The sequence below is a fragment of the Tupaia chinensis genome, unplaced genomic scaffold, assembly GCF_000334495.1.
Source record: "Tupaia chinensis unplaced genomic scaffold, TupChi_1.0 Scaffold141044_1, whole genome shotgun sequence".
Taxonomy (NCBI): domain Eukaryota; kingdom Metazoa; phylum Chordata; class Mammalia; order Scandentia; family Tupaiidae; genus Tupaia; species Tupaia belangeri.
The window spans coordinates 82,668-110,561 of NW_006200910.1; the positions used below are offsets into that span (position 1 = coordinate 82,668).

Sequence of the window (27,894 nt, forward strand, 5' to 3'; positions counted from 1 at the left end):
TAGTTTCCTCCCATTTAAATTAATATCTCAAGATTTAGCAACTAAAAAACTGTATTTAAAGTACACATTTTTTTTTCTGTTCTTTTTATAATGCTCTTCTGAATTATTCACTTTTACAATAACTCTCTAAGTGCAAAATTATTATTCTCCTTTCATTACTTTTCCAAAGGCTGTCTTCATTGCTTTTTGTTGCTTAAAGAACTGAAATTGTAAACAGAAAATCACATATTAGCATTTTTGTGTGTGTATGTGAGAGATTTTTGCCATAGGGTGCATGCACTCGCCAGAGAGTCAGAGAGAGACAGAGACATAGAAAGTGAGAAATCACCCCCTGGTGGAGAGGGGGGATGGCCATGCCACAATCCCCTCTCCTCTATTCTCGCCTCGGGACTCCAGGCATGGGAGTCTCAAGCTGCCAGGTCCAGGACTCAAGTGGCAGTCGGCCATATGAGAGTCCAGCACCCCAACCATCACGTCACCTGCTAGCCCCCATATACTATCGTTTTTAATAATCTGGATAAATACAAGTAAAATAATAAATTTTACTATGACAGTGTCTATGACAAAAAAAAAAGCTGACTATCAATAGTGTAAACAAGAATTCAGTGCTCACTTCGGCAGCACTTATACTAAAAACAAGAATTCATAAAAAATACTATTAACATAATAGAACTGTTATCTCAACATTTTAGAAGCTGCTTTTCCATACAACTGTTAAAATCATTAAAAAGTACTCCTGGGGCTCCAGGTGGCATGTTAGTTAAGGGTGCTGGACTACCACATGGCCAACCGCAGTTCAAGTACTGGACATGGCAGTTTGCTCTCTCACTTTCTCCCCCTCTTCTTGCTGTGTCCCTTTCTGGTCAAATTAAAATGAGTAAATAAAAAAGTCAAGTTAAATTAATTAAAAAATAAGTCAAGTATATAAAAATAAGTCAAGTTAAATAAAATAATTCTTTAAAAATAAAAGTACTCCTAAGTAACCACATTAAAACAATACATAAACCCTGACACTTCCTTAACCTAGGTCACTAACACCACTTACAGAGAATAAAGTTACAAAAATATTCAGTAACAGAGAATTTTAGGTCATTCAGATAATTCTTAATTATAACTTCAGAATCAGAGAAACTATATTATCACATTTTACAGAAGAGAAAAGCACAGATGTGGGGCCGGCAGGTGGAATGGTGGTTAAGGCACTGGATTTCCACATGGTCAAGTGTGGTTTGAGTCCTGAACCTGGCAGCTTACTTTCTCACTTCACCCCACATGGTCAAATTAAAAAGCAGTAATAATAAGTAAAATAAATAAATAAATACACACACACACACACACACACACACACACACACACACACAGAAGAAGACTGGGACCTAACTAGAAAAATACAGATATGAAAACTTTCTCAATATTCACACTGACTATTCCTGAGTTATAATGCTAATGAACATCAAATGATATCTGATCCCACAATTATTGCCATAAAGAAAAAATTATCAAACCAAATTTAAATTTCCCAATTATTCCTTGCTGTTTTTAAATATAAACCCAAGTTCATGTTCAGCCCTGACGCAGCATGCAGTTCTTTCCAATATTCCATTCCAAATTATAATTTGGTTGGAGACAAAAAGCAATGCATACTCATACTCACCACTAGAACTTTCACAGAAGCTTTGTGACGTATGAGCAGAGACCTTCTCCAGGCACTGAGCCATTCCACCTGAGCCTAGCTGCTTTGTATTAACCACTTTTGAATCTTCTGTTAATGAGTGATCTGTTTTCTCTTGAGGCTGGGGCTGATGCAGCTCCTGGTCAGGACTTGGAAGATCATCAGCTCTCACTAAAGGCAAGGGAGACTGAGGAGAGTCTTTCTCTATCCGTTCTTTCTCTGTAGTCATTGATTTCACATTGCCTTCATAGTCTATACTTTTTTCTTCCTGGGTATCTAATCTACTCTCAGCACATGGCTCTATTTCTGGAGCAACATCCTCCCATGACTGCGAATCTGAACATTTTTCCAATCCCTCCAAAGGTTCACAAGAAACATCAACTCTGGGAGATGGCTCCTTCACATCTACAATGACAACACTTGAGTCCTCTGAAGTTGCTTCTTCCCAAGCTTCCTGATCCTTCTGTTCCAATTCTTGGTCAAGTACTGGCAGCTTTGGAGGAGAATCAATACTAATCACAGTGGTTTCAACTTCCATAGCTTCTGGACATTCTTGTTTTGGAATTTCCTTTTTAAGACACAACCCTGGGGAATGAGCTTCAGTCAGGGAAAGGTGCAGCGGGATGCTTTTCATATGTTCTTCTTTGGCTTCCTCTCCTTGACTTTCACAGGGAGTTTCAGGGATTTCTTCCACCTCAGACCCTGAAGATCCCTCCTCTGGATGGTGTTCTTTAATTTCCATAGCTTCCTCCTGATCTAACACACTAGAGAGTGCCTCAGATCGAGTAGCTGGAGAAGGAACCGCCTGACTCCCTGAATCACAAGTGAGATCAATACAAACATCTTCTGCTACAGTTTCTTCTCTGCCTTTGCAATCCGTGGCTAAAATATTAATGTCGTCTCTGGTCTCTGTGTTATCGTTCTTTGTTTTATCATAACTCTGACTCAGTTCTACTTGGCCATCCTGTGCTAGATTTATCTGGACATTTTCGGCATGAATAAGTTTAGAGTTGAGAACTGGTGATACAGGTTCAGTGTCTTCAATCTGTGCGTTTTCTCCATCTTCATCCATCCTTTGAGGACTCAAGCTCTCTGGCTTTGGAGACTGACTATACTCACTTGCAGAAAGCATTAACTTGCAAGAATCCCCTGTCAAAGATAGCCCAAGATCTTCAGTGGAATTCTTTGGTTCAATCTCTGAAGTTTTAGAACACTCAACAGTCAAAGATGAATTATGCAAATCTACACCTTTCTTGCCATCATTAGATTGTTCTTCCAAACTTGGTGATGGAATGAAAATGTCCTAAGGAAGAATAAAAGACAAACAATGATTTATTCACAATCATGTCTTTTATATATAACCTTGCATTCATCTAAAATTTCTAAATTGGGACCAGCAGTTAGTATAATGGCTATGTCGCTGGACTCCCATGTAGTTGACCACGGTTCGTGTCCCGGACCTGGTGGCTTAAAACTTATGCCGGGCGTGTGTGTGTGTTTGCCCAAGATCCCAAGAGGAGAATGGAGGAGAAGGGATTACTGCATGGCCATCCCCTCTGGGGGGGTGATTTCTTGCTTTCTGTCTCTATGTCTCTCTCTGTCTGGCGAGCGCACGCCGCCCTATAGCAAAAACCTCTCCAAAAAAAAGTAAAATTTCTAAATTAATTATTAAAAAATTAAAGAACTCTAGGACTGTAACCTCAGGAATACAAAACTCATTATCACCAATCTCTTCATTAACACAAGTCACTCTGGTTAGTGTCTTTGCTGTGAAATCACTGATACAGAATAAGCATACTCTAAACAAAAACCTAAATTAATAACTTTCCTTTTTTTTTTTTTTTGGAGAGGTTTTTGTACATGCACTCTCCAGAAAGACAGAAAGAGACAGATAGACAAAAAGCAAGAAATCACCCTCTGGGAGGATGGCCATGCCATAATCCCTATTTTTGTTTTTTAATTGCCAGAGGACATATGCATTCACCAATAGTGAGAGAAAGACAGGAGGATGGGACTAGCAGTTAGTGTAATGGTTATGTCGCTGGACTCCCAGGCAGCCGACCACCGTTTGAGTCCCAGACCCAGCGGCTTAAACTCACGCCAGACGCGTAAGCGTGTGTGCCCAAGATCCCAAGAGGGGAATAGAGAAAAAGAGATCGTGGCGTGGCCATCTCCCCTGGGGGGTGATTTCTCACTTTCTGTCTGTCTCTGCTTTTCTGGTTAGTGCAAAAACGTGCCCTACAGCAAAAATCTCTCAAAAATTAAATAAATAAGAAGGAGAAAAAACAACCCTCAATAGGTAGAGTCACACTGCTACCCTTTTTCCTCCATTTCTCCACCCCATCAGGATTTTGAGCAGACACACATATGTGCTCTGGCATGTTTTTCAAGCTAATAAGGCCAGATTCTAGCTGCAGTCGGTCACGTGGGATCTGGCACCCAATGTACCATGGGACAGGGTCACTAACTAAACTTTAAAGGGTGGGAAGACACTTAAACTGTTCATTATCACATTACTAAAATCAACTTCAGGGGCCAGCAGGTAGCATCAAAATTAAGATGCTGGATCCCAGGTGGCTGACTGCACGGTTTGAGTCTCAGACCTAATGGCTTGATAATCTCACTGGGTGCATGTTCGTGCATTGTCGAAATCCCAAGAGGAGACCGGAGAAGGGACTGCAGTGTGGTCATCCCACTTGGGGAGTGATTTCTCACTCTCTCTGGTGAGTGCATATGCCCAATGGTGAGTGCGTGTGCCCAACAGCAAGACAGATAGACAGACAGACATGTATATACACGTATCAAGTTCATGTCATGTATATAACAGATCCACGGCCCACAATTAAATAGGAATACTTTTTTTTTTCTTTTAATGAGAGCAAGAAAGTATGGAAGGAGGAGAGAGAGACTCCCCCCCACCAAGAGGGTCGCTCTGATATAATCCTCCACCCAGCCTTCAATTAGCTAGGATTACAAGCATATACTAATCCTGGACCTCCAATGTAGCCCCAGCTTCATGCAATAGCTCCCTACAGCTTATGCCACTGTGACTGAGCCACACATAGGTATCTTTCCTTTTCAAATGTATTTCCTCTATGAGAGAGATAGAGGAAAAGAGAGAAACAAAAAGGCAGAAAGACAGTGACAGTCAGAGAGATAGGCACTTCCAAGAGGTTCTTCAGGCCAAGTCCCACCCCTAGCCCTAGCCAGCCCATATCACAGGCAGGTGCACACCTGACATGAAGGGAGGCTCCACGAATAAACCAAGATGTTCTCACGTGGGTTCTGCCATTACAGAGAGTTATGTTACCACTGCACCATTATCTGAACAAGTCCCTTTCTTTTCTTTCTTTTTTTGAGAGAAGTTTTTGCTATAAGGCGCGCATGCGCTTGCCAGAGAAACAGAGAGACAGAGACAGAAAGCAAGAAATCACCCCCAAGGGGATAGCCACGCCGCAATCCCTTCTCCTCCATTCTCCTATCAGGATCTTGGGCATGCACGCACACATGCCCACCATGAGTTTAAGCCACTGAGTTCAGCACTCGAACCGTGGACGACTACATGGGAGCTCAGTGACATAGCCATTACGCCTGCTGCTGGTCCCCTCCCACCTTTTTTTTAATAGAGATTTTTGCCTTACGCTGTATGTGCTCACCAGAGAGAGTCAGATAGATACAGTTAAGGGGAAAGTGAGAAATCACCCCCCAGGGGATGGCCATGTCATAATCCCTTGTCCTTCATTCTCCTCCTGAGATCTTGGGTACATACACAAATGTGCCCGGTGTGATTTTGAAGCCACTGGGTCTAGGACTTGAACTATGGTTGGCCATGTGGGAGTCCAGTGATGCCATCTGCTGGTCCTGTGAACAAGCTTTTCTTTTCAAGTTTGCTATAGGGCAGGTTCATTTGCCAGAGAGAGAGAAAGAGAGGAAAGCGAGAAATTACTCCCCCGGGAGAGATGGTCATACCACCATCCTCTCCCCACCTCCCCTTTCTCCTCTGGGGACTTTGGGCATGCACATCCACACACCTAGCATTCTCCCCAAACCTCTCTGGGTCCAGCACTCAAATTGCACAATGAATCATGTGAGATCCAGCTGCCCTAACCAACACACCACTGGCCGGCCCCTGAAAAAGCTTTTCAACATAAAGCTATGCAGACCATTTTTCCTCACAAAGTGAGAATATGTGATCTTTTTTTTTTTTAAGTTTGCTGTAGGGCATATGTGTCCATGAGAGACAAAGAGAGGCGAGGGGAGAGAAAGTGAGAAATCACTCCCATACAGGGGGTAGAGCCATGCCACAATTCCTTCTCCTCCATTCTCAAGGTTTTCAATATACACTCAGATGTGCCCAATTTGTTTTTCAAGTGGCCATGTCTGGGACTTGAACCACAGAGTGAGCCATGTGAGATCAAGCCACCTCAGCCACCACACTACCTGGCTAGGCCTCACCAAAAGGTTTTTAGTGAATATTTCGTATCAAATAATAAAAAAGAAACAAAAAATTATGAATACCTTTTATGATAATGGAACTTACATAACATTAAATTAATCCTTTTTCTGAGAGAGAGATTTTTGCTATAGGGTGCACATGCTCAATATAGAGACAGACAGAAAGACAAAGGGAAAAATCACCCCTCAGGGGGATGGCCATGTTGCAATCCCTTCTCTATTTTCCTCTCGGGATTTTGAGTACACACACATACATGACTGGGGTTAGTTTCAAGTCTCCGGGTTCGGAACCCCAACCACAATCAATTATGTGGGAGTCCAGCAGTATAACCATTATGCCATCTGCTGGTCCCAATCAATTTTTTGATTTTTAAAGATTTTTGCTATAAGGCACATGCACTCGCTGGAGACAGACAGACAGACACACACACACACATACACACACACACAGAAAGTGAGAAATCACCCCCTAAAGGGGATAGTCACACCACAATCTTTTCTCTTCTCAGGATTTTGGGCACACATGTATGTGCATCTGGTGTGAGTTTCAAGCAGCTGGGTCCAGGACTTGAACCTTGGTTTGTCATGTGGGAGTCCAGCAACGTAACCATTACACCATTTGCTGGTTCCATAATTAATCCATTTTAAAGCAAACAATTTGTTGTCCTTCAGTGCATTCACAATGTTATGCAACTATCATCTCCATTTTTGGAAATGAAAACATTTTTATAACCCCAAAAGGAAGCCCCGTACTCATTAAGGATTTGCTCACCATTATAAATACTTTTGGGAACCAGCAGTTAGCGTAATGGCTATGTCGCTGGACTCCCACGTAGTCAACCGCGGTTCGCGTCCCGGACCCAGTGGCTTAAAACTCACGCCGGGCGTGTGTGCATGTGTGCCCAAGATCCCGAGAGGAGAATGGAGGAGAAGGGATTGTGGCATGACCATCCCCCCTGGGGGGTGATTTCTCGCTTTCTGTCTCTATGTCTCTGTCTGGTGAGCGCACGCGCCCTATAGCAAAAACCTCTCTTAAAAAAAAAAAACTTTTCAGCATAATTAAAGTAAATAGTCATGTGACTTTTCAAGCAATTTTTACAAAATAGGTAGAATTTCAGTCAGAGTAGAATGTGAGGTGACTAGAATATCAAAAGGCTATATTTCTAAAAATTGCCATGATCTAGCCATATTCCAAGTATCTGGACCCTAATAATCAACAGTGCTAAGGCTCCCTGGAGGCCTGGTCAGAATAAGAGAACCAAGTGAACAAAATCTCACAAGGCTCTGGATAAAGACTGATGGAGAGAACGGTCAGGATTATGCTCAATATAAGTCAATTTCTAAGTTTAGATTCAGTACAGACCTAAATTCATTGCATCTAACCAATTAAAAAAACTGAATCCATATATGAGTTTACAAGTAATTCATTTGAGAGACCAGCAGGTGGCATGGTGGTTAAGGCACTGGACACTCCCACATGGTCGACCTGAGTTTGAGTCCTGAACCTGGTGGCTTGCTTTCTCGCATTGTGTGTGTGTGTGTGTGTGTGTGTGTGTTTGTGTGTCTGTCTGTCTGGTCAAATTAAAATAACTGAATGAATAAATAAAATTAAATAAATCTTTTTTAAAAATTTTAAAAAGAAATTTTAAAGTAATTCATTTGAGAGCCAGCAGGTGGTATGGTGGTTAAGGTACTAGATCCCACAAGGTCAGCTAGTGGTTCAAGTCCTGGACCTGGTAACTTCAAAGACATGCCAGGCATGTGTGCATGTGTGCCCCAAATCCCCAGGGACTGTGGCATGGCCATCCCTCCTGGGGGGTGATTTCTCACTTTCCTTCTCTGTCTCTGTCTCTCTCCAGAAGAGCTCATGTGTCCTATGGCAAAAATCTAAAAAAGAAAAAGAAGAAAGTAATTAATTTGAGCCAGCTGGTGGCATGACAGATAAGGTGACCAAATTCCACATGGTCAATAGCAGGTTCGAGTCCTGGAACCAGCAGCCTTTGAAAAGCATGTGAGGCATGTGTACATGCATATCCAAACTCCTGAGAGGAAAATGGAGGAGAGGGGATTGTGGCATGACCACACTCTGTGAAGGTGCTTTCTCTCTCTCCTTCAAGCATGGGTGCAAGCACATATGCCCTCTGGAAATAAATAAATGCATAGTTTTTAAAATTATTTTATCACTCTTATAGAGATTTTTGCTATAGGGCACAGGCATTCACCAAAGAGACAGAGAGAGACAGAGAGATAGAAAGCGAGAAATCACCCCAGGGGGGATGGCCACACCACAATCCCTTCTCCTCCATTCTCCTCTCAGGATCTTGGGCACACATGCACACATGCCCAGATGAGTTTGTGTGTGTGTGGTTTTGTTTTTTTTTTTTAAGAATTATCGAATTTTATTTATTCATTCATTTATGAGATTTTTAAAAATTTGACCAGAGAAAGACAGAGAGAGAGTGAGAAAGCAAGCCTTCAAGTCCGAGACTCAAAACGTGGTCAGCCACGTGGGAGTGTCCAGCGTATTAACCACCACACCACCTACTGGTCCCCAATCTGGCATGAGTTTTAAGTCATCAGGTACAGGATTCAAACCACAGTTGACTATGTGGAAGTCTAGTAATGTAACGATTATGCCATCTGCTGGTCTCAATAAATACATAATGTTTTAAAAAGAGAAGTTATGTAGGAGTTTGATAAATAATTTTTTTTCTGTTTTGTAGGATTAATTTTATTTAACTTTTTTTTTTTTTTTTAATTTGACCATAGAGAAAGAGAGAGAGAGGAAGAGTGAGAAAGCAAGCTGTCAGGTCTGGGACTCAAACCACGGTCAAGCATGTGGTAGGTAATCCAGTGCCCTAACCACCACAACACTGACCAGCCCTGACACATAATTTCTTAAGGGTAGGGAACTTTGTTTTTTTTTTTTTTTTAAAATTATTTTATTTAACTTTATTTATTATTATTATCATTATTATTTTCCAGTTTGATCAGAGAGAGACAGAGAGAGAGAGAGGAAGTGAGAAAGCAAGCCACCAGGTCCGAGACTTGAACCGTGGTTGGCCATGTGGGAGTCCAGCGCCCCTATCCACCACGCCACCTGCCGGCCCCAAGAGTAGGGAACTTTTTGGTATTATCAAGTGGCATGGTAGTTAAGGTACTAGACTTCCACATGGCCAACTCAGTTCAAGCCCCAGACCTGGTGGCTTGAGACTCACACTGAGTACATGTCCATGTGTGCCCAAATCCTGAGAGGAGAATGGAGAAAAAGGGATTGTAACATGACCATCTCCCCTTGGGGATGATTTCTCATTTTCCCTTTCACTGTCTCTTTCTCTCTCTAGTGAATGCACGCACCCTAAGGCAAAAACCACTAAAAAAAGACTGAAATTAAAAAAAAGAGAGACTGGTGGAAATAGGAGCCAAAATAATAAAAAGATTACTGTAGAGCTTTAAACATCCAAACAATTGGTATTCCATTAAAAAAAAAGAACAGAGTAAGGGCCAGCAGGTGGCATGGTGGTTGGGGTGCTGGTCTCCCAAATGTTTGACCACGCTTGAGTCCCAGACCTGGCAGCTTGCTTTCAAACTATCTATCTCTACCTCTCTGTGTCTCTCTCCAATCAAACCAAATAATAATAATAATAATCAATAAAGTTAAATAAATAATTCTTTAAAAAAAAAAGGAAGGGGAGTAGGGTGGCAGTTGGTATAGTGGTTAAGGCTGCTGGGCTCCCACATGGCCAACAGTGGTTCAAGTCCCAGACCTGGCGGCTTGCTTTCTCACTTTCCCTTTCTCTCTCTCTCTCTCTCTCTTACTCTGTCCCCCTCTGGTCAAATTAAAATGATAAATTTACGAAGTTAAATAATTTTTGGAAAAAAAAAAAAAAACAGAAGATTCATATTTTATGTTGACATGAACAAATTGAAGTGAGTGTAATCCTGGATGGCTAGAAGGACCAGGGTGAAGGATGGAGGGAACATAGTATGTTGAGGTCCTATTGAGGGTGTTTATATGTATCTCTCTTTCTCTCATAAAAGAAAAGAAACCGGGAATAAAAAAAAGTAAAGAAAAAATAGAGAAAACAAAGGGAAAAAATTAAAGAAATCATTCAGTTTCCTCGAACTAAAGGACCTTATTTTCTAAACTGACAGAGTCTACAAAGTGCCCCATAATGAATGAAAATAGGCCTATGCCAAAGGCCTGGAATTTCAGAACACTGGGGACAAAGAGAAGATCCTACAGGATTCCAGTAAGAAAGTAAAACAGGTCACATATTGAAGATCAGGATCAGACTGTCTTCACACATCTCAGCAGTACTGAATGTCTGAAGGCAAAGAGTAATCCCTTCATAAACTTTAAATTATTTCCAACTTAGAATTTTTCATTCCTGGTGCTAGCAGGTGGCATGATGGTTAAGGCACTGGACTCCCACCAGGTTCAAATCTTGGACCTGGAGGCTTGCTTTCTCACTTTCTCTCTCTCTCTCTCTGGTCAAATTAAAAAATAAAAATAATAACTAAAACTAAATAAAATAATTATTTAAAAAAAGAATTCTACACCCCTACAAACAACAAATCAAGTGTGACAGCAGAATAAAGGCTTCTAAAGGCCCACTGCAATGCTGCAACCAATAGGGGCTGTGTGATCCTGTAGGTCATATGGTAAAGCTCTAGGTTCACATCCTAGGTCCACCTGAACACTCCCATGAACTTAGCTGGAAGGAGGATCATGGCATGAAGACCTCGTCCAGAGCACCCATCTCTCATAAAACAAATAAACAAACTTTAAAAAATGCTACTGGAAATGTCCTCCAGCATAACAATGGAGTAGACTAAGTAAGAAGACAGGAAGCCCAAAAGGGATCCAACATAAAGGTAAAGAGAATCTCCAAGGATGATGGTTAAGGGAGGTGACAGAATGTACCATGTACAAAGGGGAACAATATATATTAGAAATCAGGAAGCTAGAGTCAGCAAGTGGTGTGGTGGTTAAGGCACTGGACTTATACATGGCTGACTATGGTTCGAGTCCTGGACCTGGTGGCTTGTTTCCTCACTTTTCCTTTCTCTCTCTCTGGTCAAATTAAAGAGTAATGATGACAAAATTAAATTAAATAAATAAATAATTCTTAAAAAAAAGAAGCCAGGAGATTCTAAAAGAGATTTTTCCAAAAAGATAAGACAGAAGTTTAAAACTGGGAACAGCCTATAAGGCGATTTTGACAATTTAGAGTCTATGGTTGATTTAGTTTTTAAGTTCAAAGAAAACTAAAAAAGACGTTAATTTTAGAAAAAAGAAACCATGGAACTGTGAAAAAATAATCACAATATTCCACAGGCTCTGCTGTTTATAGCATCATAATAATGTAATGGTCATAATAATGTAAACTCAATAATAACCTACACAGGAATCGGCAGGTGGTGTGGTGGTTAATGGCACTGGACTCTCAGATGGCCAACCATGGTTCAAGTCCTGGATCTGGCAGCTTGCTTTCTCACTTTCTCTCTCTCTCACTATGTCCCTCTTTGATCAAATTAACAGGAAGGAAGGAAGGAAGGAAGGAAGGATTGCCAGAGGGCACACACACTCAGCAGAGACAGAGAAAGTGAGAGAGCGAGCAAGAAAGAATCTCCCATGGGGCATGGTCACTCTGCAATCACATCTCCATCTCTCCCTCTTTCTGGGATTTTGAGCGCACACACATGCACACACACCTGGCATATTTCTCAACCCGTCAGTACATGCTTGAACTACAAGGCTGGCCATGTGGGATCCAGCTGCCTCAACTGTCAAGCTATAGGGCTGACCAAATCCATAGAAAATTAAGACGTTACTATACCTGGAAGGTGGGGAACTGAACAAAAGTATTTTAGAAACAGATTTATGAGTCCAGTCATGACAGCATGCTGGCTGAAGCCACGTGGAATGCCCAGGTGCAATCACCAGGCCACCCTAAAAGCTCTGGTATAAAAAAAAAATGATACTTAGGAGGCTGAAGCAGGAGGACCACAACATAGTAAGAGCCTAAGATAAACACATGTGCACAAGAAATATTGAATCTATGAAAACAAAAGCATGGTATACAAAATTACAGAGGTAAATACCAAAAGAAAAAGCTTAAAGAACTAAAAGTGGCTGTCCTAGGGTAGGGGTAGTCAGAGGCCTTGTGTTTGTTTCTTTGTTTTGAGAGAGATTTTTGCTATAGGGCATGTGTGCTCTCCTGAGAGACAGAGAGAGACAGAAAGTAAGAAATCACCCCCTGGGGAGATGGCCGCACCACAATCCCTTCTCCTCCATTCTCAAAAGGCCTTGTTTTTAACTGACTCTTTTTTTTTTGGCTTTTACTACAGCTGATGAACTGAAATGAAACCCTTAATTTAAAGGCTATATTATAGGGACCAGCAGATAGCATAATGGCTATGTCGCTGGACTCCCATGTAGTCGACCACAGTTCTAGAGCGGACCCGGTGGCTTAAACTCATGCTGGGTGCGTGTGTGTATGTGCCCAAGATCCTGAGAGGAGAATGGAGGAGAAGGGATTGAGACGTGGCCATCCCCCCTGGAGAGTGATTTCTCACTTTCTGTTTCTCTGTCTCTCTCTGTCTTTCTGGTGTGGGCACATACCCTATAGCAAAAACCTCTCAATAGATCAATCAATCAATAAATAAAGGCTATGTTATAAAAGTATTCTTCACAGATATTTTTCAGGAGGGATGGATTAAACTGACTACAGAATCCTAAATATGAATCCAAAGAAATCTGAAGAGAGTCATCTTAGGTTCTAGGAATTTTCAAGCTATGTTCAAAATCACTTGTTTGTTTTGTTTTTTTGGGTTTTTTTTTTTTTGGAGAGGTTGTGCTATAGGGCGCGTGCACTAGCCAGAAAGACAAGACAGAGGCAGAGAGACAGAAAGTGAGAAATCTCAGGATGGATGGCCACGCCGCAATCCCTTCTCCTCCATTCTCCTCTCAGGATCTTTGGCACGCACGCACACGCAGCACATGCGCCTGGCATGAGCTTAAGCCACCGATTCCAGGACTCAAACCATGGTCAACTACTTGGGAATCCAGCGACATAGCCATTATGCCAACTGCTGGTCCCCAAAATCACTTGTTTATCCAAATTTTCATTGTTGAAGGTCTCTGGTAAATCCTAAAAGTAGAGTAAAAACTTCGATAGTTCTTTTTTTAAAATTATTTTATTTTATTTATCCATTTATTCATTTAAATTTGACCAGAGAGGGACAGAGTGAAAGAGAGAGACAGAAAGTAAGAAAGCAAGCTGCCAGGTCCAGGACTTGAACTGTGGTCAGCCATGTGGGAGTCCGTAGCCCTTAATCACCATGCTACCTGCCAGCCCCAAGTACATCAATAATACTTTATTTTTTTTAAGAATTATTTATTTAATTTTATTTACTCATTCATTGATTTTAATTTAACCAGAGAAAGACAGAGAAAGTGAGAAAGCAAGCCACCAGGTCCAGGACTTAAACCGTGGTCAGCCATGTGGGAGTGTCTAGCACCTTAGCCACCACGCCACCTGCTGGTCCCTTTCAATAATTCTTAAAGTCAATTCTCCTTTATGGCCAGGCATCATTTCTCCTGACTAGTAGGGAAACCTTTGCAAAGACATTCATTTAGGGAAAACTTTGCAAAGACATTCATTCTAATAAACGTCCTTTTTGGTCACTGATAAACATCTGTTACCATTCTCTTTAACATCGGGTACCTTTTCTGGACAATTCTTAGTGCTCTGTATCTGTCTTATATTGTAGCTCATCCTTAAAGTCTGATGACACTTGTAAGCTATGTATATTCACATATAACTTTGATAGAGAATAAGAGCTAAAGAAAAAGATGCATGGTAATTTAATATCCACTTCATCTCTACCTAACTTTATCTTCTACTCTCATTGCTAACAACGGCTGCCCTGTGTAGTGTTTACCAAGTGCATGGCATATGTGTATACACACACATTCATTCACAACCTTTACAAAGACTCTATGAGATAGGTAGGGAGTATCAATATCCCTATTTGAAGAGGAAACAGAGTCTCAGTTTCAAGTGGTCACAAAAGCAATAATGATAAACTCAAATGAGTCCAGGAAGTTTTGATTCTGGCATCCTTATTCTTAACCACTCCACCAAGTCACTTCAAATGATTTGTATAAAATAGAGTTCTTTGACAAAACAAGTTTTATAAAACTCCAGAAAACGGGGTTGGCAGGTGGCGTGGTGGTTAATATGCTGGACTCCCCACAGGGCCAACTACAGTTCGAGTTCCAGACCTGGTTGGTTGCTTTCTCACTTTCTCTCTCTCTCTCTCTGTCTCTCTCTCTCTGGTCAAAATAAAAAATAAAAATAATAAATTAACTAAGTAAAATAATTCTTTAAAGAGAGTAATCAAACTCCTGAAAGCAATTCAGTTTGTTTTTTTCTAAGATTCCCTCCTCACTAAATTCCCCCACAGGGCCAACTACAGTTCGAGTTCCAGACCTGGTTGGTTGCTTTCTCACTTTCTCTCTCTCTCTCTCTGTCTCTCTCTCTCTGGTCAAAATAAAAAATAAAAATAATAAATTAACTAAGTAAAATAATTCTTTAAAGAGAGTAATCAAACTCCTGAAAGCAATTCAGTTTGTTTTTTTCTAAGATTCCCTCCTCACTAAATTCATGGCATATTTCATTAGTATTCATTTTCCAATTTTACTTTTAAATATAAACTCTTGTTACAACACCTGCAAACTGAAAGGAACGAAAGTCATTCTCTCAATAACAATACTATAACTCCCCCATTTCAGGTCTTATAATAACAGGCACTTAGACCTAACATTAACATGGCCACATTTAGATTTAATTAAGGACCTCTAAATCACTATGAAACTAGCACTTCATTTCTTAAAATAATTAAATTTAAAATGACACAAATTAAGATTTTACCTTTCTCTAGATTTCAGAAGAAAATACACATCAGAAAGTCAAAAACCATACTGATACCCAAGGTACATGAATAAGTTATAACACATCAACTCTTAACAAATATTGCACAACTTTTGAAAGGGTAATATAAAGACTATACAACACTGGAAATTATGACATAATGTTAACTGGAAAAAGAAGATTAAAGTTTATGTTTCTTCCTCTTTTTTAAAAAAGAATTATTTTTATTTAACTTTATTTATTTTAATTTGACCAGAGAGAGAGAGAGCAACAGCGAGAGTGAGAGAAAGAGAAAGTGAGAAAGCAAGCCGCCAGGTCTGGGACTCAAATCACGGTCAGTCATGTAGGAGAGTCCAGTATCAACTACAACTCCACCTGCCAACGCCTAAAGTTTGTTTTTACAAACAATTTTTTTTTTTAAATAACCGTGTGGAAAGACAAAAATAACAGTAGTTAATTAAGGTAGAATGACGATTCATGCCCCCTTTCAATTTGCAGTAACATTTTCAAAAAGTTTAGTGATACAGTACAAAATTAAAAAATAAAAAATACATCAAGAATGTTAGGAGACTTTGGAAATGTTCTGAAACTGAATTGTGATGACAGTTGTATAACTCTGTAAATTTATTAAAACATCACTAAATTGTATACTTATATGGGTAAACTTTATGGTTAATAGATTATAACTAAAACATGCTAGTTTTTTGTAAAAAGTACCAAACAGTGACATAGCCATAATACAAGTGGAACCACATGGGAAAGTCCCAGGTTCTCATCCTGGGGTCTCTTTGTGCACAGTCATGATCCAGGCTGGCTGGGACCAGGGTGAACAGCAGCATGGAGACCTTGTTGGGGATGCCTGTTCTCTCTCCCTCATGGAGAAAAGAGATAAACTTTGAAGGGAGAAGAGATATGCTAGGATGAAAAACTTTCTACACGATAATACTCACATGAGAAAACTCAGGCTGGGATGGGATCGGAAGTGACCCAGGAGTGAAGACTGGTGTGCTCTGAGATACTGGTGTTGAGACTTGTGGTGATACAGTGGGCTCAAGTGGGACAGGGGGGTTTTCTCGCTCCATTTGTTCATCATCTTGGAGTTTCTTCTGAAAAGGAGCCGCCAGGTCTGGGACTCAAATCACGGTCAGTCATGTAGGAGAGTCCAGTATCAACTACAACTCCACCTGCCAACGCCTAAAGTTTGTTTTTACAAACAATTTTTTTTTTTAAATAACCGTGTGGAAAGACAAAAATAACAGTAGTTAATTAAGGTAGAATGACGATTCATGCCCCCTTTCAATTTGCAGTAACATTTTCAAAAAGTTTAGTGATACAGTACAAAATTAAAAAATAAAAAATACATCAAGAATGTTAGGAGACTTTGGAAATGTTCTGAAACTGAATTGTGATGACAGTTGTATAACTCTGTAAATTTATTAAAACATCACTAAATTGTATACTTATATGGGTAAACTTTATGGTTAATAGATTATAACTAAAACATGCTAGTTTTTTGTAAAAAGTACCAAACAGTGACATAGCCATAATACAAGTGGAACCACATGGGAAAGTCCCAGGTTCTCATCCTGGGGTCTCTTTGTGCACAGTCATGATCCAGGCTGGCTGGGACCAGGGTGAACAGCAGCATGGAGACCTTGTTGGGGATGCCTGTTCTCTCTCCCTCATGGAGAAAAGAGATAAACTTTGAAGGGAGAAGAGATATGCTAGGATGAAAAACTTTCTACACGATAATACTCACATGAGAAAACTCAGGCTGGGATGGGATCGGAAGTGACCCAGGAGTGAAGACTGGTGTGCTCTGAGATACTGGTGTTGAGACTTGTGGTGATACAGTGGGCTCAAGTGGGACAGGGGGGTTTTCTCGCTCCATTTGTTCATCATCTTGGAGTTTCTTCTGAAAAGGCTCTCCTCCTCCTTCAGATAACATTGACATGTCTATTGGCTGGTCATCTGGTTTAAAATAGGAAAAACAAATTGAGAAATAATCATTCATCAAAATTATTCAAGCACTAGCAACAATTCATTACAGAAATTTTCTTTGGGGCCAGCAGGTAGCATGGTGGTTAAGGCACTAGACTCCCACATGGCTGACCACAGTTCAAGCCTGGACTGGTGGCTTGAAAATCACACCAGGCACGTGTGCATGCATCCCCAAAATCCCAGGAGGAGAATAGAGGAGAAGGAATCCAGTGTGGCTATCCACCCTGGTGGGTGATTTCTCACTTTCCCTCTCACCATCTCTCATCTCTTGTCTCTCTCTCTGTCTCTCAACCAAGAGCATATGCCCTATGGCAAAAAATCTTAAAGAAAAAAAAAAAAAAGAAATTTCTCTCCCTGAAAAATAGTGACTTAATTTTCAGAAAAGCTGACAGGATAGTAGATTAAGCTAGCTTAGCAATCGAACAATAATTACCTCAGCTGGAGGTGAGAGGGGGTTCCCATGCTCATTATTTTCAGATAAATTAAAATGGGGTTCATCTGAAAATACCCACCCATTCACCAAAAAATGCTAAATTACCTTGGGAACCAGCAGTTAGCGTAATGGCTATGTCGCTGGACTCCCACGTAGTCGACCGCGGTTCGCGTCCCGGACCCGGTAGCTTAAAACTCACGCCGGGCACGTGTGCGTACGTGCCCAAGATCCCGAGAGGAGAATGGAGGAGAAGGGATTGCGGCGTGACCATCCCCCCTGGGGGGTGATTTCTCGCTTTCTGTCTCTATGTCTCTCTCTGTCTGTCTGGCGAGCGTACGCGCCCTATAGCGAAAAAACCTCTCCAAAAAAAAAAAATGCTAAATTACCTTAACTCCTCTGAACACTTTTCCACAATACAGCTCAGCCTGTCACATTCCATATAGAAATGCGCAGATTAATGGAACCCAGTGTAACCATTGTGTATTCTGCCACAGGTCTTGGAAAGCAGGAAAACAACACCATTCTAAATCAATATCTACATAGTTAAGAACTTGTGGGGACCAGTAGGTGGCGTAGTGGTTAAGGCACTCTACTGCCATGTGGCTGACTAAAGTTCTAGTCCCAGACCTGGTGGCTTGCTTTCTCACTTTCTCTTTCTCTGTCTCTCTTTGGTCAAATTTAAAAAAAATTAGTAATGATAGAAAAATTAAATAAAAAAGAATTTTTAAAAAAAAGAACTTATTATATTGTATCGGCATTAACAACTGCTAAGTGCAGAGAAATGGATGCCTGAACAAATAGAGAAAGAAAAAAATAAAACGATCAGTGCCAATGAGTACTGATTTATCGAAGAGCTAAAAAAAAAGTACAAGAGGCTAATCCTGACACAAATTGCTCAGGAGGGAAGACATACACAGAACACAAAACTCTGCTTCTTCATATTATACTACCCACCCATAGGCTAACCACCTTCCTTGGAACCAGCCTAGCTAACCATGTATTGTATTCATCACCCTTTTTCTCCTAACAACATACTGTCAATCAACTTTACTTTTTTTTTTTTTTTTGAGAGGTTTTTGCTATAGGGCGCGTGCACTCGCCAGACAGACAGAGAGACATAGAGACAGAAAGCGAGAAATCACCCCCCAGGGGGGATGGTCACGCCGCAATCCCTTCTCCTCCATTCTCCTCTCGGGATCTTGGGCACGCACGCACACGCGCCCGGCGTAAGGTTTAAGCCACCGAGTCCGGGACGCGAACCGCGGTCGACTACAGGGGAGTCCAGCGACATTGCCATTACGCTAACTGCTGGTTCCCTCAACCTTACTTCTTTACGCCACTCAAAAACTACTTAAAATATTTCATTTTCTCCCATAATGTACATTCATGTTACTGACTACCCTCACCCCAACCTCAACACCTATCCTTGTTGCTTAGCTGGACCAACTTCATGTACAAATCTAATACTACTAGGCACTACAGGCCTTCAATGCACTAGCACAGTTAAGTATTTTCATAGCCCTTTAACTTTTCTTGCCAATGCAAAGTACATTAAGGACCCTGTTGCTCAAGATACTACAATATAAAAAGCCCTTAGGTTAACAATCTAGCAATAAAATATGAAGAAGACCTAACAAATATAAAAAGCTTATATAAGGCCAGCCAGTGGCATGGTGGTTAAGGCAAATAGATCCCACAATGCCAACTACATAGTTCAAGTCCTGGACCTGGCATCTGGAAAAACACACCAGGCACATGTACATACATGCCCAAAATCCCGAGAGGATAATGGAGGAGAAATCCCCACAGCGGGGAGGGAAGGTGGAAGGCAGGGGCAGAGATGACTTCTCAGTTTCCCTCTCTCTCTCTCTCCCTCCTCTCCCTCTATGCCAAATGTACACATCCTATGGCAAAACCAAAAATTTTTAAAAAGCATATACAATTGTACAAACACCAATGTATATATTAAGCAAATGCATTAAATCCAAAATACAACTGAAAAAAATACTGTACATTACGTTAAAAAAATTGAATTATGTATATAATGTCAAATGCACAAAAATGTTTTTTATATTATGCATTAAAAACATTCTGAAAGGAGGGCCAGCAGATGGCTGTGGGTAAGGTGCTGGACTCCCACCTGGCCAACCACAGTTCAGTCCCAAATCTGGCAACTTGAAAATCATGCCAGGAGCACATGCGTGCATACCCAAACTCCTAATAGGAAAATGAAGAAGGGATAGTGGCATGGCCATCCCCCCAGGGACTTTTCCTCTTTCTTTCTGTCTCTCTCTGGAGAATGCATACACAGTATGGCAAAAAAAAAAAAAAAATCTGAAAAGAAATATATACTAGTACTAACTGTAATTATATCTAGGTTATGGTATCACATTTTACTTTCTTTCCTCATTACTTGCCTATATATTTTCAAAATTTTGTATATAAAGTACTGATTATATTCAAAATCAGGAAGAAAGTATTTGTCTTTTTTTTTGAGAGAGAGTTTTTTTGCTATAGGATACGTGCCCTATAACCATGTATTGCATTCATCACCCTTTTTCTCCTAACAACTGTTAGGAGAGACAAAGAGACGGAAGATAAGAAATCATTCCCCGGGGGGGATGGCCATGCTGAAATCCTTTTTCCTCTGTTCTTCTCTCAGGATTTTGAACACATATACACATGTGCCTGGTGTGAATTTTAAGCTGGTGTGAGTTTTATGCTGCTGGGTTGAGGACTCAAACCGTAATCAACTACTTGTGAGTCCAGCGACGTAACCATTACACTATCTGCTGGTCCTGAGAAAGCAATTCTAATGTAATTATTTTTATATGTTTTCAGTGCTCACACTACAGACAGAAGAAACTATTCAGGGGCCAGCAGGTGGCATGGAGGTTAAAGCATTAGATCCCACCATGGCCAGATGTGTGATTGAAGTTCCTGACCCAGCAGCTTGAAAATTACTTGAAGCACGTGTGGGTGCATGCCCAAAATCCCAAAAGGACACTAGAGGAGAAGGAATTATGGCATGGCCATTACCCTTGGGAGGTGATTTTTTTCTCTCTCTCTCTCTCAAGTGCACATATCCTATAGCAAAAAGTTAAAAAAAAAAAAAAGAAAGAAAGAAAGAAAGAAAGAAAGAAAGAAAGAAAGAAAAATAAACTATTCAAATTAACCAATTAAACTTTCATTTACAGGTTTTTTTGTGGAATGAATTTGCCTTTTTCTTTTTTTTTACTAAAATGATACTAATCATGTTTAGAATAATATTAATACTAGTACGCTTGGAAACCTACAAGTGATTGGTAAAAGAAAAAGACAAGACAAACTTTGTAGGAGAGGAAAGTCATAGATAAACCACACTTAAGAGATAGTTAAGGGTCAGCACTGCAGTATGGTGGTTTATGCACTGTGGATAGAAAGCTAGATCTCATATGGCCAACCATGGTTCAAATCCCAACTTCGGTAGTCTGAAAAACATGCTGGGTGCGTGTGTGTGTGTACATACATGCACACATATTTAGGACTGAATCTCTGCTTTAAACCCCATCTTTCAGACCCCAAAAAAGGTCAGACAGGAAGGGCGACCTCTATCTTCTTTCTCTCTCTCTGAATTTTTTCTTTTCTTTTTTAAATTTTTTTAAACCTTTCTTCTTGGGACCAGCAGGTGGCGTGGTGGTTAAGGTGCTGGACACTCTCACATGGCTGACCATGGTTTGAGTCCTGGACCTGGTGACTTGCTTTCTCACTTTCCTCTCTCATTCTCTGTATCTCTCTCTGGTCAAATTAAAAAATAATTGGATGAATGAATGAATGAATGAATGGATAAATAAATTTTTTTTTAAAAAAAGTATTTCTTCTTACCTCTGACCTTTTCTTTCTTTTGCTAATTTCAGAAACCATTTCAATCTGAGGTGTGTCCCAAGCACTGCAGAGATTTCATTTTTTGCTGTTCAAAATTTTTTTTCCTTTTTCAGTTGTTTTTGTCTTTTTCCCCCTTTGTTTTCTTTTCCTTTTTCTTTTTTTTTTTTTTTTTAATCTTACTTTCTCACTCTGCTATTCAGCCTCCACATACTGAGTGTCTAGACAGGCCTAGCTGCACAGTAGCCAAGTATGAATACTTTTAAGAGCACAGGAATCCTCAAACTTTAGGAAACCTAATGCCTGAAGGAAGAAACTCCTCCTTATAAATCCGAACCCCAAATCTCTTTCTTTGGATACTATGTTGCAAAACACAGTAGTAAAGAGAAATTGCTTCCGAAGTACCATTCCTAAAGCAAGGCACATGATCTTAAAGCTGCAGAAACCTTCTCCATGCAATTAGTCAAAAGTGAATACACCAGCAAATGACTTAAATTCAGAGAAGAGAGACTGCGGAGTGAGCAGCAGGGAGAAGTATGGAGCTGCAGAGAACAATGCTCATCTCCTCTCACATGCCTCTGAATTCTCAGCTGAAATCCTGCAGCTCAGCCCAGGCGTACCTAATTCTCTAGAAACTGTGAAGATTTGTAATAGCCATTTCCAAAGTCAAAAGTGCAGGTTGCTTGGTGAGCATCAGGGAAATGGAACTGCAGAGAGATTGTGGTTCGCCTCCTCCCACACACTTCTGAATGCTTAGAATTAACTCCAAGAAATTAAGAAGAAACGTATAATCAGATGACCAGAAACTATCACAGAAACACAAAAAAATATGAGAAACAAAGAAAATTTCTCTCCCCCAAGGGAGAAGAACTGTTCATCATCCACAGACAGCACAATGGAATTCATGAAAATGTCCAATAAAGAATTCAGAATATTCATAGTGACAAAACTAAACAAGATGCAAGAGATGAGAGACAATGATCTCCAGAAGGTGCAAAAGAAAAAAGACGAGTTCCAGGAGGTGAGGAAGTTCTTCCACAATTTGAAAGCAAAAACACTCGCCATAAAAAATAATTAAACAAAGCTGTTAGAGATGAAGGCTGTAATACAGGAAATCAAAACCTCCTTTAAAAGTATTAAATGCAGATTAGACCATGCAGAAGACTGAATCTTGGATGTTGAAGACAAAACCTGACCTAGAAAAAAATCACCAAAAAGACTGAGAAAATAACTCCCAAAAATGAGAATATACAAGAAATACTAGATACCATTAAGTTCCCAAATATCTGGGTAATTGGTATCCCAGAAGGTGATGAAACTAGTTAAGGGCATTGATAATGTATTCCATAAAATCCTGAAAGAAAACTTTCCAAAGCTAGAGAGGCATTCAAATATCTAGACCCAAGAAATACAAAGGACCTCACGAGAATCAACCCAAGTTTGTCTCCAAGGTACATCATAGCCAGAATGGCAAATCCACAAAGACAAGATACTAAAATTGGCAAGAGAGAAACATCAGGTTACTTACAAAGGTTATCCCATCAGGCTAACAGCAGACCTCTCATTGGATACAATGTGTGTGTGTGATATCCCATCAGGCTAACATCAGACCTCTCATTGGAAACAATATGCGTGCCTGTGTGTGTGTGTGTGTGTGTGTGTGTGTGTGTGTGTGGTGTTTTAGACACTGTTTTAGACATCCTCTGTCAAAATCCTACTGCCTCAGCCTCCTGAATATCTATCCGGGACCAGAAGTGTGTATACCACCATTCTCTGGCTTTTTAGAATAGTCCAGGAATCCAACGCAGACCTCTCATGCAGTCTCTGCTTTCAAGCAGCAGCTTCTAGCACATGTTACTATGGTGTTTTTGTTTTTACTTTAACATACATAAAAATGGACAAAAGGGCCTGTAAGTAGCCTCCAGATTAAGAACCAGGACTCTTACCAGCATCTCGATAGCGTTCCTAGCTTTTTTCCCTTTCACTCCCTTCTCCCAAAACTAACTGCCATTCTAACTTCAAACAAGATGATAGATTAGTTTTGTCTGTTAATGAAATTTATTTAAATTGAATTGAATAGTATATATTCTTTTGTGGTTGACGTGTGTGTGTGTTTACTAAATTATTTGTCTATGAAACACCCATGTCATTGTATGTAGGTGGGTTGGTAGTTTTGTTACTTTATAATGTTTCACTGCATGAATATAACAAATATATTAATACACCTTGTTGCCCCCCAAAAAACCAAACAAATAAAAATTTAAAAAAATTTATATAGTGAGAGCAAAGGCTCTAGAGACAGCTGCCTGAGTTCAAATCCTGCCTTTCCACCTTATTGGTAATGAGATCTCCCTTTCCCTTTTTCCTCATCAATAAGATGGGGATAAAAGTAATACCTACCTCATAGGATTATTGTGAGGATTCGATGAGGGAAAAACCAAGAACCATCCAGAACCAACAAGAAGCATCTAGAATAGTACCTGGCATATGCTAAGTGCTTAATAAATACAAGATATTCTACCATTATTTGTATATGAAAGAACAAAAAATAAAATCATGCAATTTACTAAGAAAGATTTTATAGAAATAGTAGAAATTTGGAAATTATCTTGAACGACTGACTAGATATAACAAGGACAGAACACAGGACATTTAGATAATGAGATAAATTAAGTAAGTGAAAGGCAAAGTTCTCTTTTAAATAAAGTAATAAAAAAATAAGTTATTTTCCAAAAATAATTTATCTATTTAACTTTATTTGTTATTATTATTATTATTTTCTAATTTGACGAGAGAGAGAGAGAAAAGGAAAGTGAGAAAGCAAGCTGCCAGCTCTGAGATTTGAACTGTGTTGGCCACATGGGAGTTCAACGCCTTAACTACCATACCAATGTCAGTTCTCTCATTAAGTTCTTAAAGGAGGAAGTAAAAAGTTGAAATTTTTGCCACCTGCTCCTAGCCACTCTTCAGTTAAAACATGTTTTTGGAGAGGTTTTTTTTTTTTTTTTTCCGCTATAGGGCACGTGCGCTCACCAGACAGACACAGAGAGAGACATAGAGACAGAAAGCGAGAAATCACCCCCCAGAGGGGATGGCCACGCCGCAGTCCCCTCTCCTCCATTCTCTTCTCGGGATCTTGGGCACACACGCACACGTGCCCGGTGTGAGTTTTAAGCCACCGGGTCCGGGACGCGAACCGCGGTCGACTACGTGGGAGTCCAGCGACATAGCCATTATGCTATACTGCTGGTCCCCTTAAAGGTCTTTTTAAAAATCGAGTGATGGGGAGAACCAGCAGTGACATAATGGTTATGTCACTAAATTACCACATAGTAGAGACTGTGGTTCGAGTCCCAGACTCAACAACTCTAAATTCACACTGAGCACGTGTGCACGCGTGTCCAAAATCACAAGACAAGGATGGAGGAGAAGGGATTGCTATATGGCCATCCCCACCCACCCCGGAAGGGTGATTTCTCGCTTTCTATCTTCCTGTCTCACCAGCAAGCACACACCCCTTATAGTAAAAATATATTTTAAAAAATCTGAGTGATGGGAGACGCCAGCAGATGACATAGAGGTTACAATGCTGGACTTCTACATGGTCGACCATGGTTTGAGTACTAGGTAGACCCAGTGGCTTGAAAAGTCATGCAATGCATGTGTGTGCGCATGCCCAAGATCCCAGGAAGAGAACAGAGGGGAAGGGATTACAGTGTGGCCACCTTTCCTAGGGAGGTGACTTCTCCCTTTCCCTTGCACTATCTCTGTCTCTGTTGTTTTCTTTCTCTCTCTGGTGAATGCACGTGCCCTAAGATAAAAACCTCTTAAAAGGGACCAGCAGTTTGCGTAATGGCTATGTGGCTGGACTCCCATGTAGTCGACTGTGGTTCGAGTCCTAAACCCGGTGGCTTAAACAGGCCGGGCGCATGTGTGTGCATGCCCAAGATCTCGAGAGGAGAATGGAGAAGGGACTGCGGTATGGCCATTCCCCCAGGGGATGATTTCTCGCCTTCTGTCTCTCTGTCTTTCTGGCCAGCGCATGCGCCCTATAGCAAAAACCTCTCCAAAAAAAAAAAAGAAAACCTCTTAAAAAAAAAAAAAGAAAAAAAACTGAGTGATGGAGCTAGCAGGTAGCACTTACTATGTAGCCAACTTCATTTTGAGTCCCAGATCTGATGGCTTGGTTCTCACTCCCCCTTTTTTCTCTCCCTCTCTCTGGTCAAATTAAAATAATAACAAACAAGTAAAATTAAGTGATTCTTTTTTTTTGGGGGGGAGAGGTTTTTGCTATAGGGCCAGTGCGCTTGCAAGAAAGAGAGAGACAGAGAGACAGAAAGCGAGAAATCACCCCCCAAGGGGGATGGCCACGCCGCAATCCCTTCTCCTCCATTCTCCTCTCGGGATCTTGGATACACACGCACACGCGCCCGGCATAAGTTTAAGCCACCGGGTCCAGGACTCGAACCGTGATCGACTACATGGGAGTTCAGCAACTTAGCCATTACGCTAACTGCTGGTCCCAGTAATTCTTTAAAAAGAAAACTGAGTCAACAGGACCAGCAAGTGGCATGGCATAGTGGTTAAGGTGCTAGACTCCCACATGGCTGACTACTGTTCAAATCCCAAATCTGGCAGCTTGCTTTCTCACTTTCCCTCCCTCTCTGTCTTTCTCTAGCCAAATTAAAAAGTAACAGCAATAAATAAAGTATTTTTTAAAAAATAAAAATAAAACGAGTAAACAATACAAAAATTTCATAAGAACTGGTGCTAAAAAGCAAAGTACTGAGGAAAGCCATTTATACAAGCCATATCCCTAAAAGTTAGACAGACACGAGACCTAATGCATAATGTAGGCCACAGTGTCCTCAAATACTAAGAAACAGTACATTTCACAAGTCAGAATAAGTGCCATTTCTCTTCTAATCTGAAGTAACAAACAGATCAAGAGAGCTCTCACCTCTTCTCCCTCCTTGCTCTGTGGGACTGGTAGGAACAATAAACGGGGTGGATCGGAAAGCATCAGGGGAAGGAGCAACAAGATCGGAGGAATTCCTTTATGTAAAGAGAAATCACAGGTTATTACCAAAGCCACTGTTTTATATTTCTGTACTTGTTCTTACTTTTTAATAACAAAGTATCTAAATTATTTCTCCCAAATAGTAACCTGATGCTAGTGGAAGAACCATGAATACTTCAATAACTATACAATATTTCTAACACAAGAATTAAAAAGGAAGACAGTGGGGCTGGCAGGTAGGGTGGTGGTTAAAGGTGCTGGGCTCCCACATGGCCAACCGTGGTTCAAGTCCCAAACCTGGCAGCTTCTTTTCTCACTTTCCCTCTCTCTCCCCCTCTGTCCCTCCCTGGTCAAATTAAAATAAATAAATAAATAAAGTTAAATAAAATAAATCTTAAAAAAAAAATAAAAAAAAGAATATGGTAAGGGCAAAGTGAATGACCGGACACAAGGACATTATGATTGAAAAACAGAATGAACAAGTATTAAAAAAATTAATTTAGTTGCAGATTTGAGACACTAAAAAAAGTACTCCATTTTATGAATAATAATATGAAGATCAACAATTTTATTTAAAAACAAAATAAAAAGCAAACCTCTTTGCCCTAACACAGAGGTAAAGAAATCCTTTCAATATCAACTAAAACAGCCTATTCTCCACTCTATGTTCTTAAATGGGAAGAAATGCTACTTAAATAAAGAAGAATATTTGATTTAGATGTACAAACATTTTCTAAATAACTAGGCATTTTCCACTTTCTTTCCTAGTGAAACCTTAGGGCTCCTGTTAGAAAGCCTTCCAATGGGAAAATAGACATACCTACCTTCACTAGTTCCAATAAATTCTTATCCCCAAAACTCTAAAGCCTAGATTCTACCTCTTGGTTTCAAAAAGAATTCTGAACTGGGGCTGGCAGGCGGTGTGGTGGTTAAGGGTGCTGAACTCCCACATGGCTGACCATGGTTCCAAGTCCCAGACCTGGCAGCTTGCTTTCTCACTTTCCCTCTCTCTCTCTTGCTCTGTCCCTGTCTGGTCAAATTAAAATACGTAAATAAACAAATAAAGTTAAAATAAAAATAATTCTTCTAAAAATAAGAAAAAAGAAGTCTGGGCTAGTAGCCAAGTTTTGTTCTCCCAACCTTAGCCTAAGACCTTTAGGCACATACTGCCTTGGTGCAAGCTACTTTAGGCTTACTTACGTGGAAAGACTCTCTTGAACAAGGGACCTCTGACCAGAAAGCTGCAGGAGGTGCAGGGTGGTGGCAGGTGTAGAGGCCAGAGAACACCCACCTTCCTCCCTTGAAGGAGTAGAGCAACCATCAGAAGCTACTGAAGAAAGAAAAATTCCGGTTGCATTTTACTTCTCAGATTGACATTATTAAATTGTCAAAGTCACTTAGTACTGCACAAAGAGTACCAAGAAGGCAGAAATTGTTTTCTAATTATAGTACAATTACTGGAATGCCACAATAACACTAATCTTGAGTTAATGTTAACCACCCCCCCCGC

General features: G+C 40.4%; 1 protein-coding gene across 1 annotated transcript in view; it reads right to left on the minus strand.

Annotated features, from left to right (window-relative positions):
• Nucleotides 1–27,894, minus strand: part of TP53BP1 (tumor protein p53 binding protein 1) — a 106,828-nt gene that overhangs the window by 49,776 nt on the left and 29,158 nt on the right. Inside the window, exons 9-12 of the mRNA XM_006162855.3 lie at nt 27,585–27,714; nt 26,325–26,419; nt 16,829–17,040; nt 1,655–2,975 (exon numbers count right to left, since the gene is read on the minus strand). Of these exons, the coding sequence (XP_006162917.1) occupies nt 1,655–2,975; nt 16,829–17,040; nt 26,325–26,419; nt 27,585–27,714 (1,758 nt within the window). The remainder of the gene's footprint in view (nt 1–1,654; nt 2,976–16,828; nt 17,041–26,324; nt 26,420–27,584; nt 27,715–27,894) is intronic.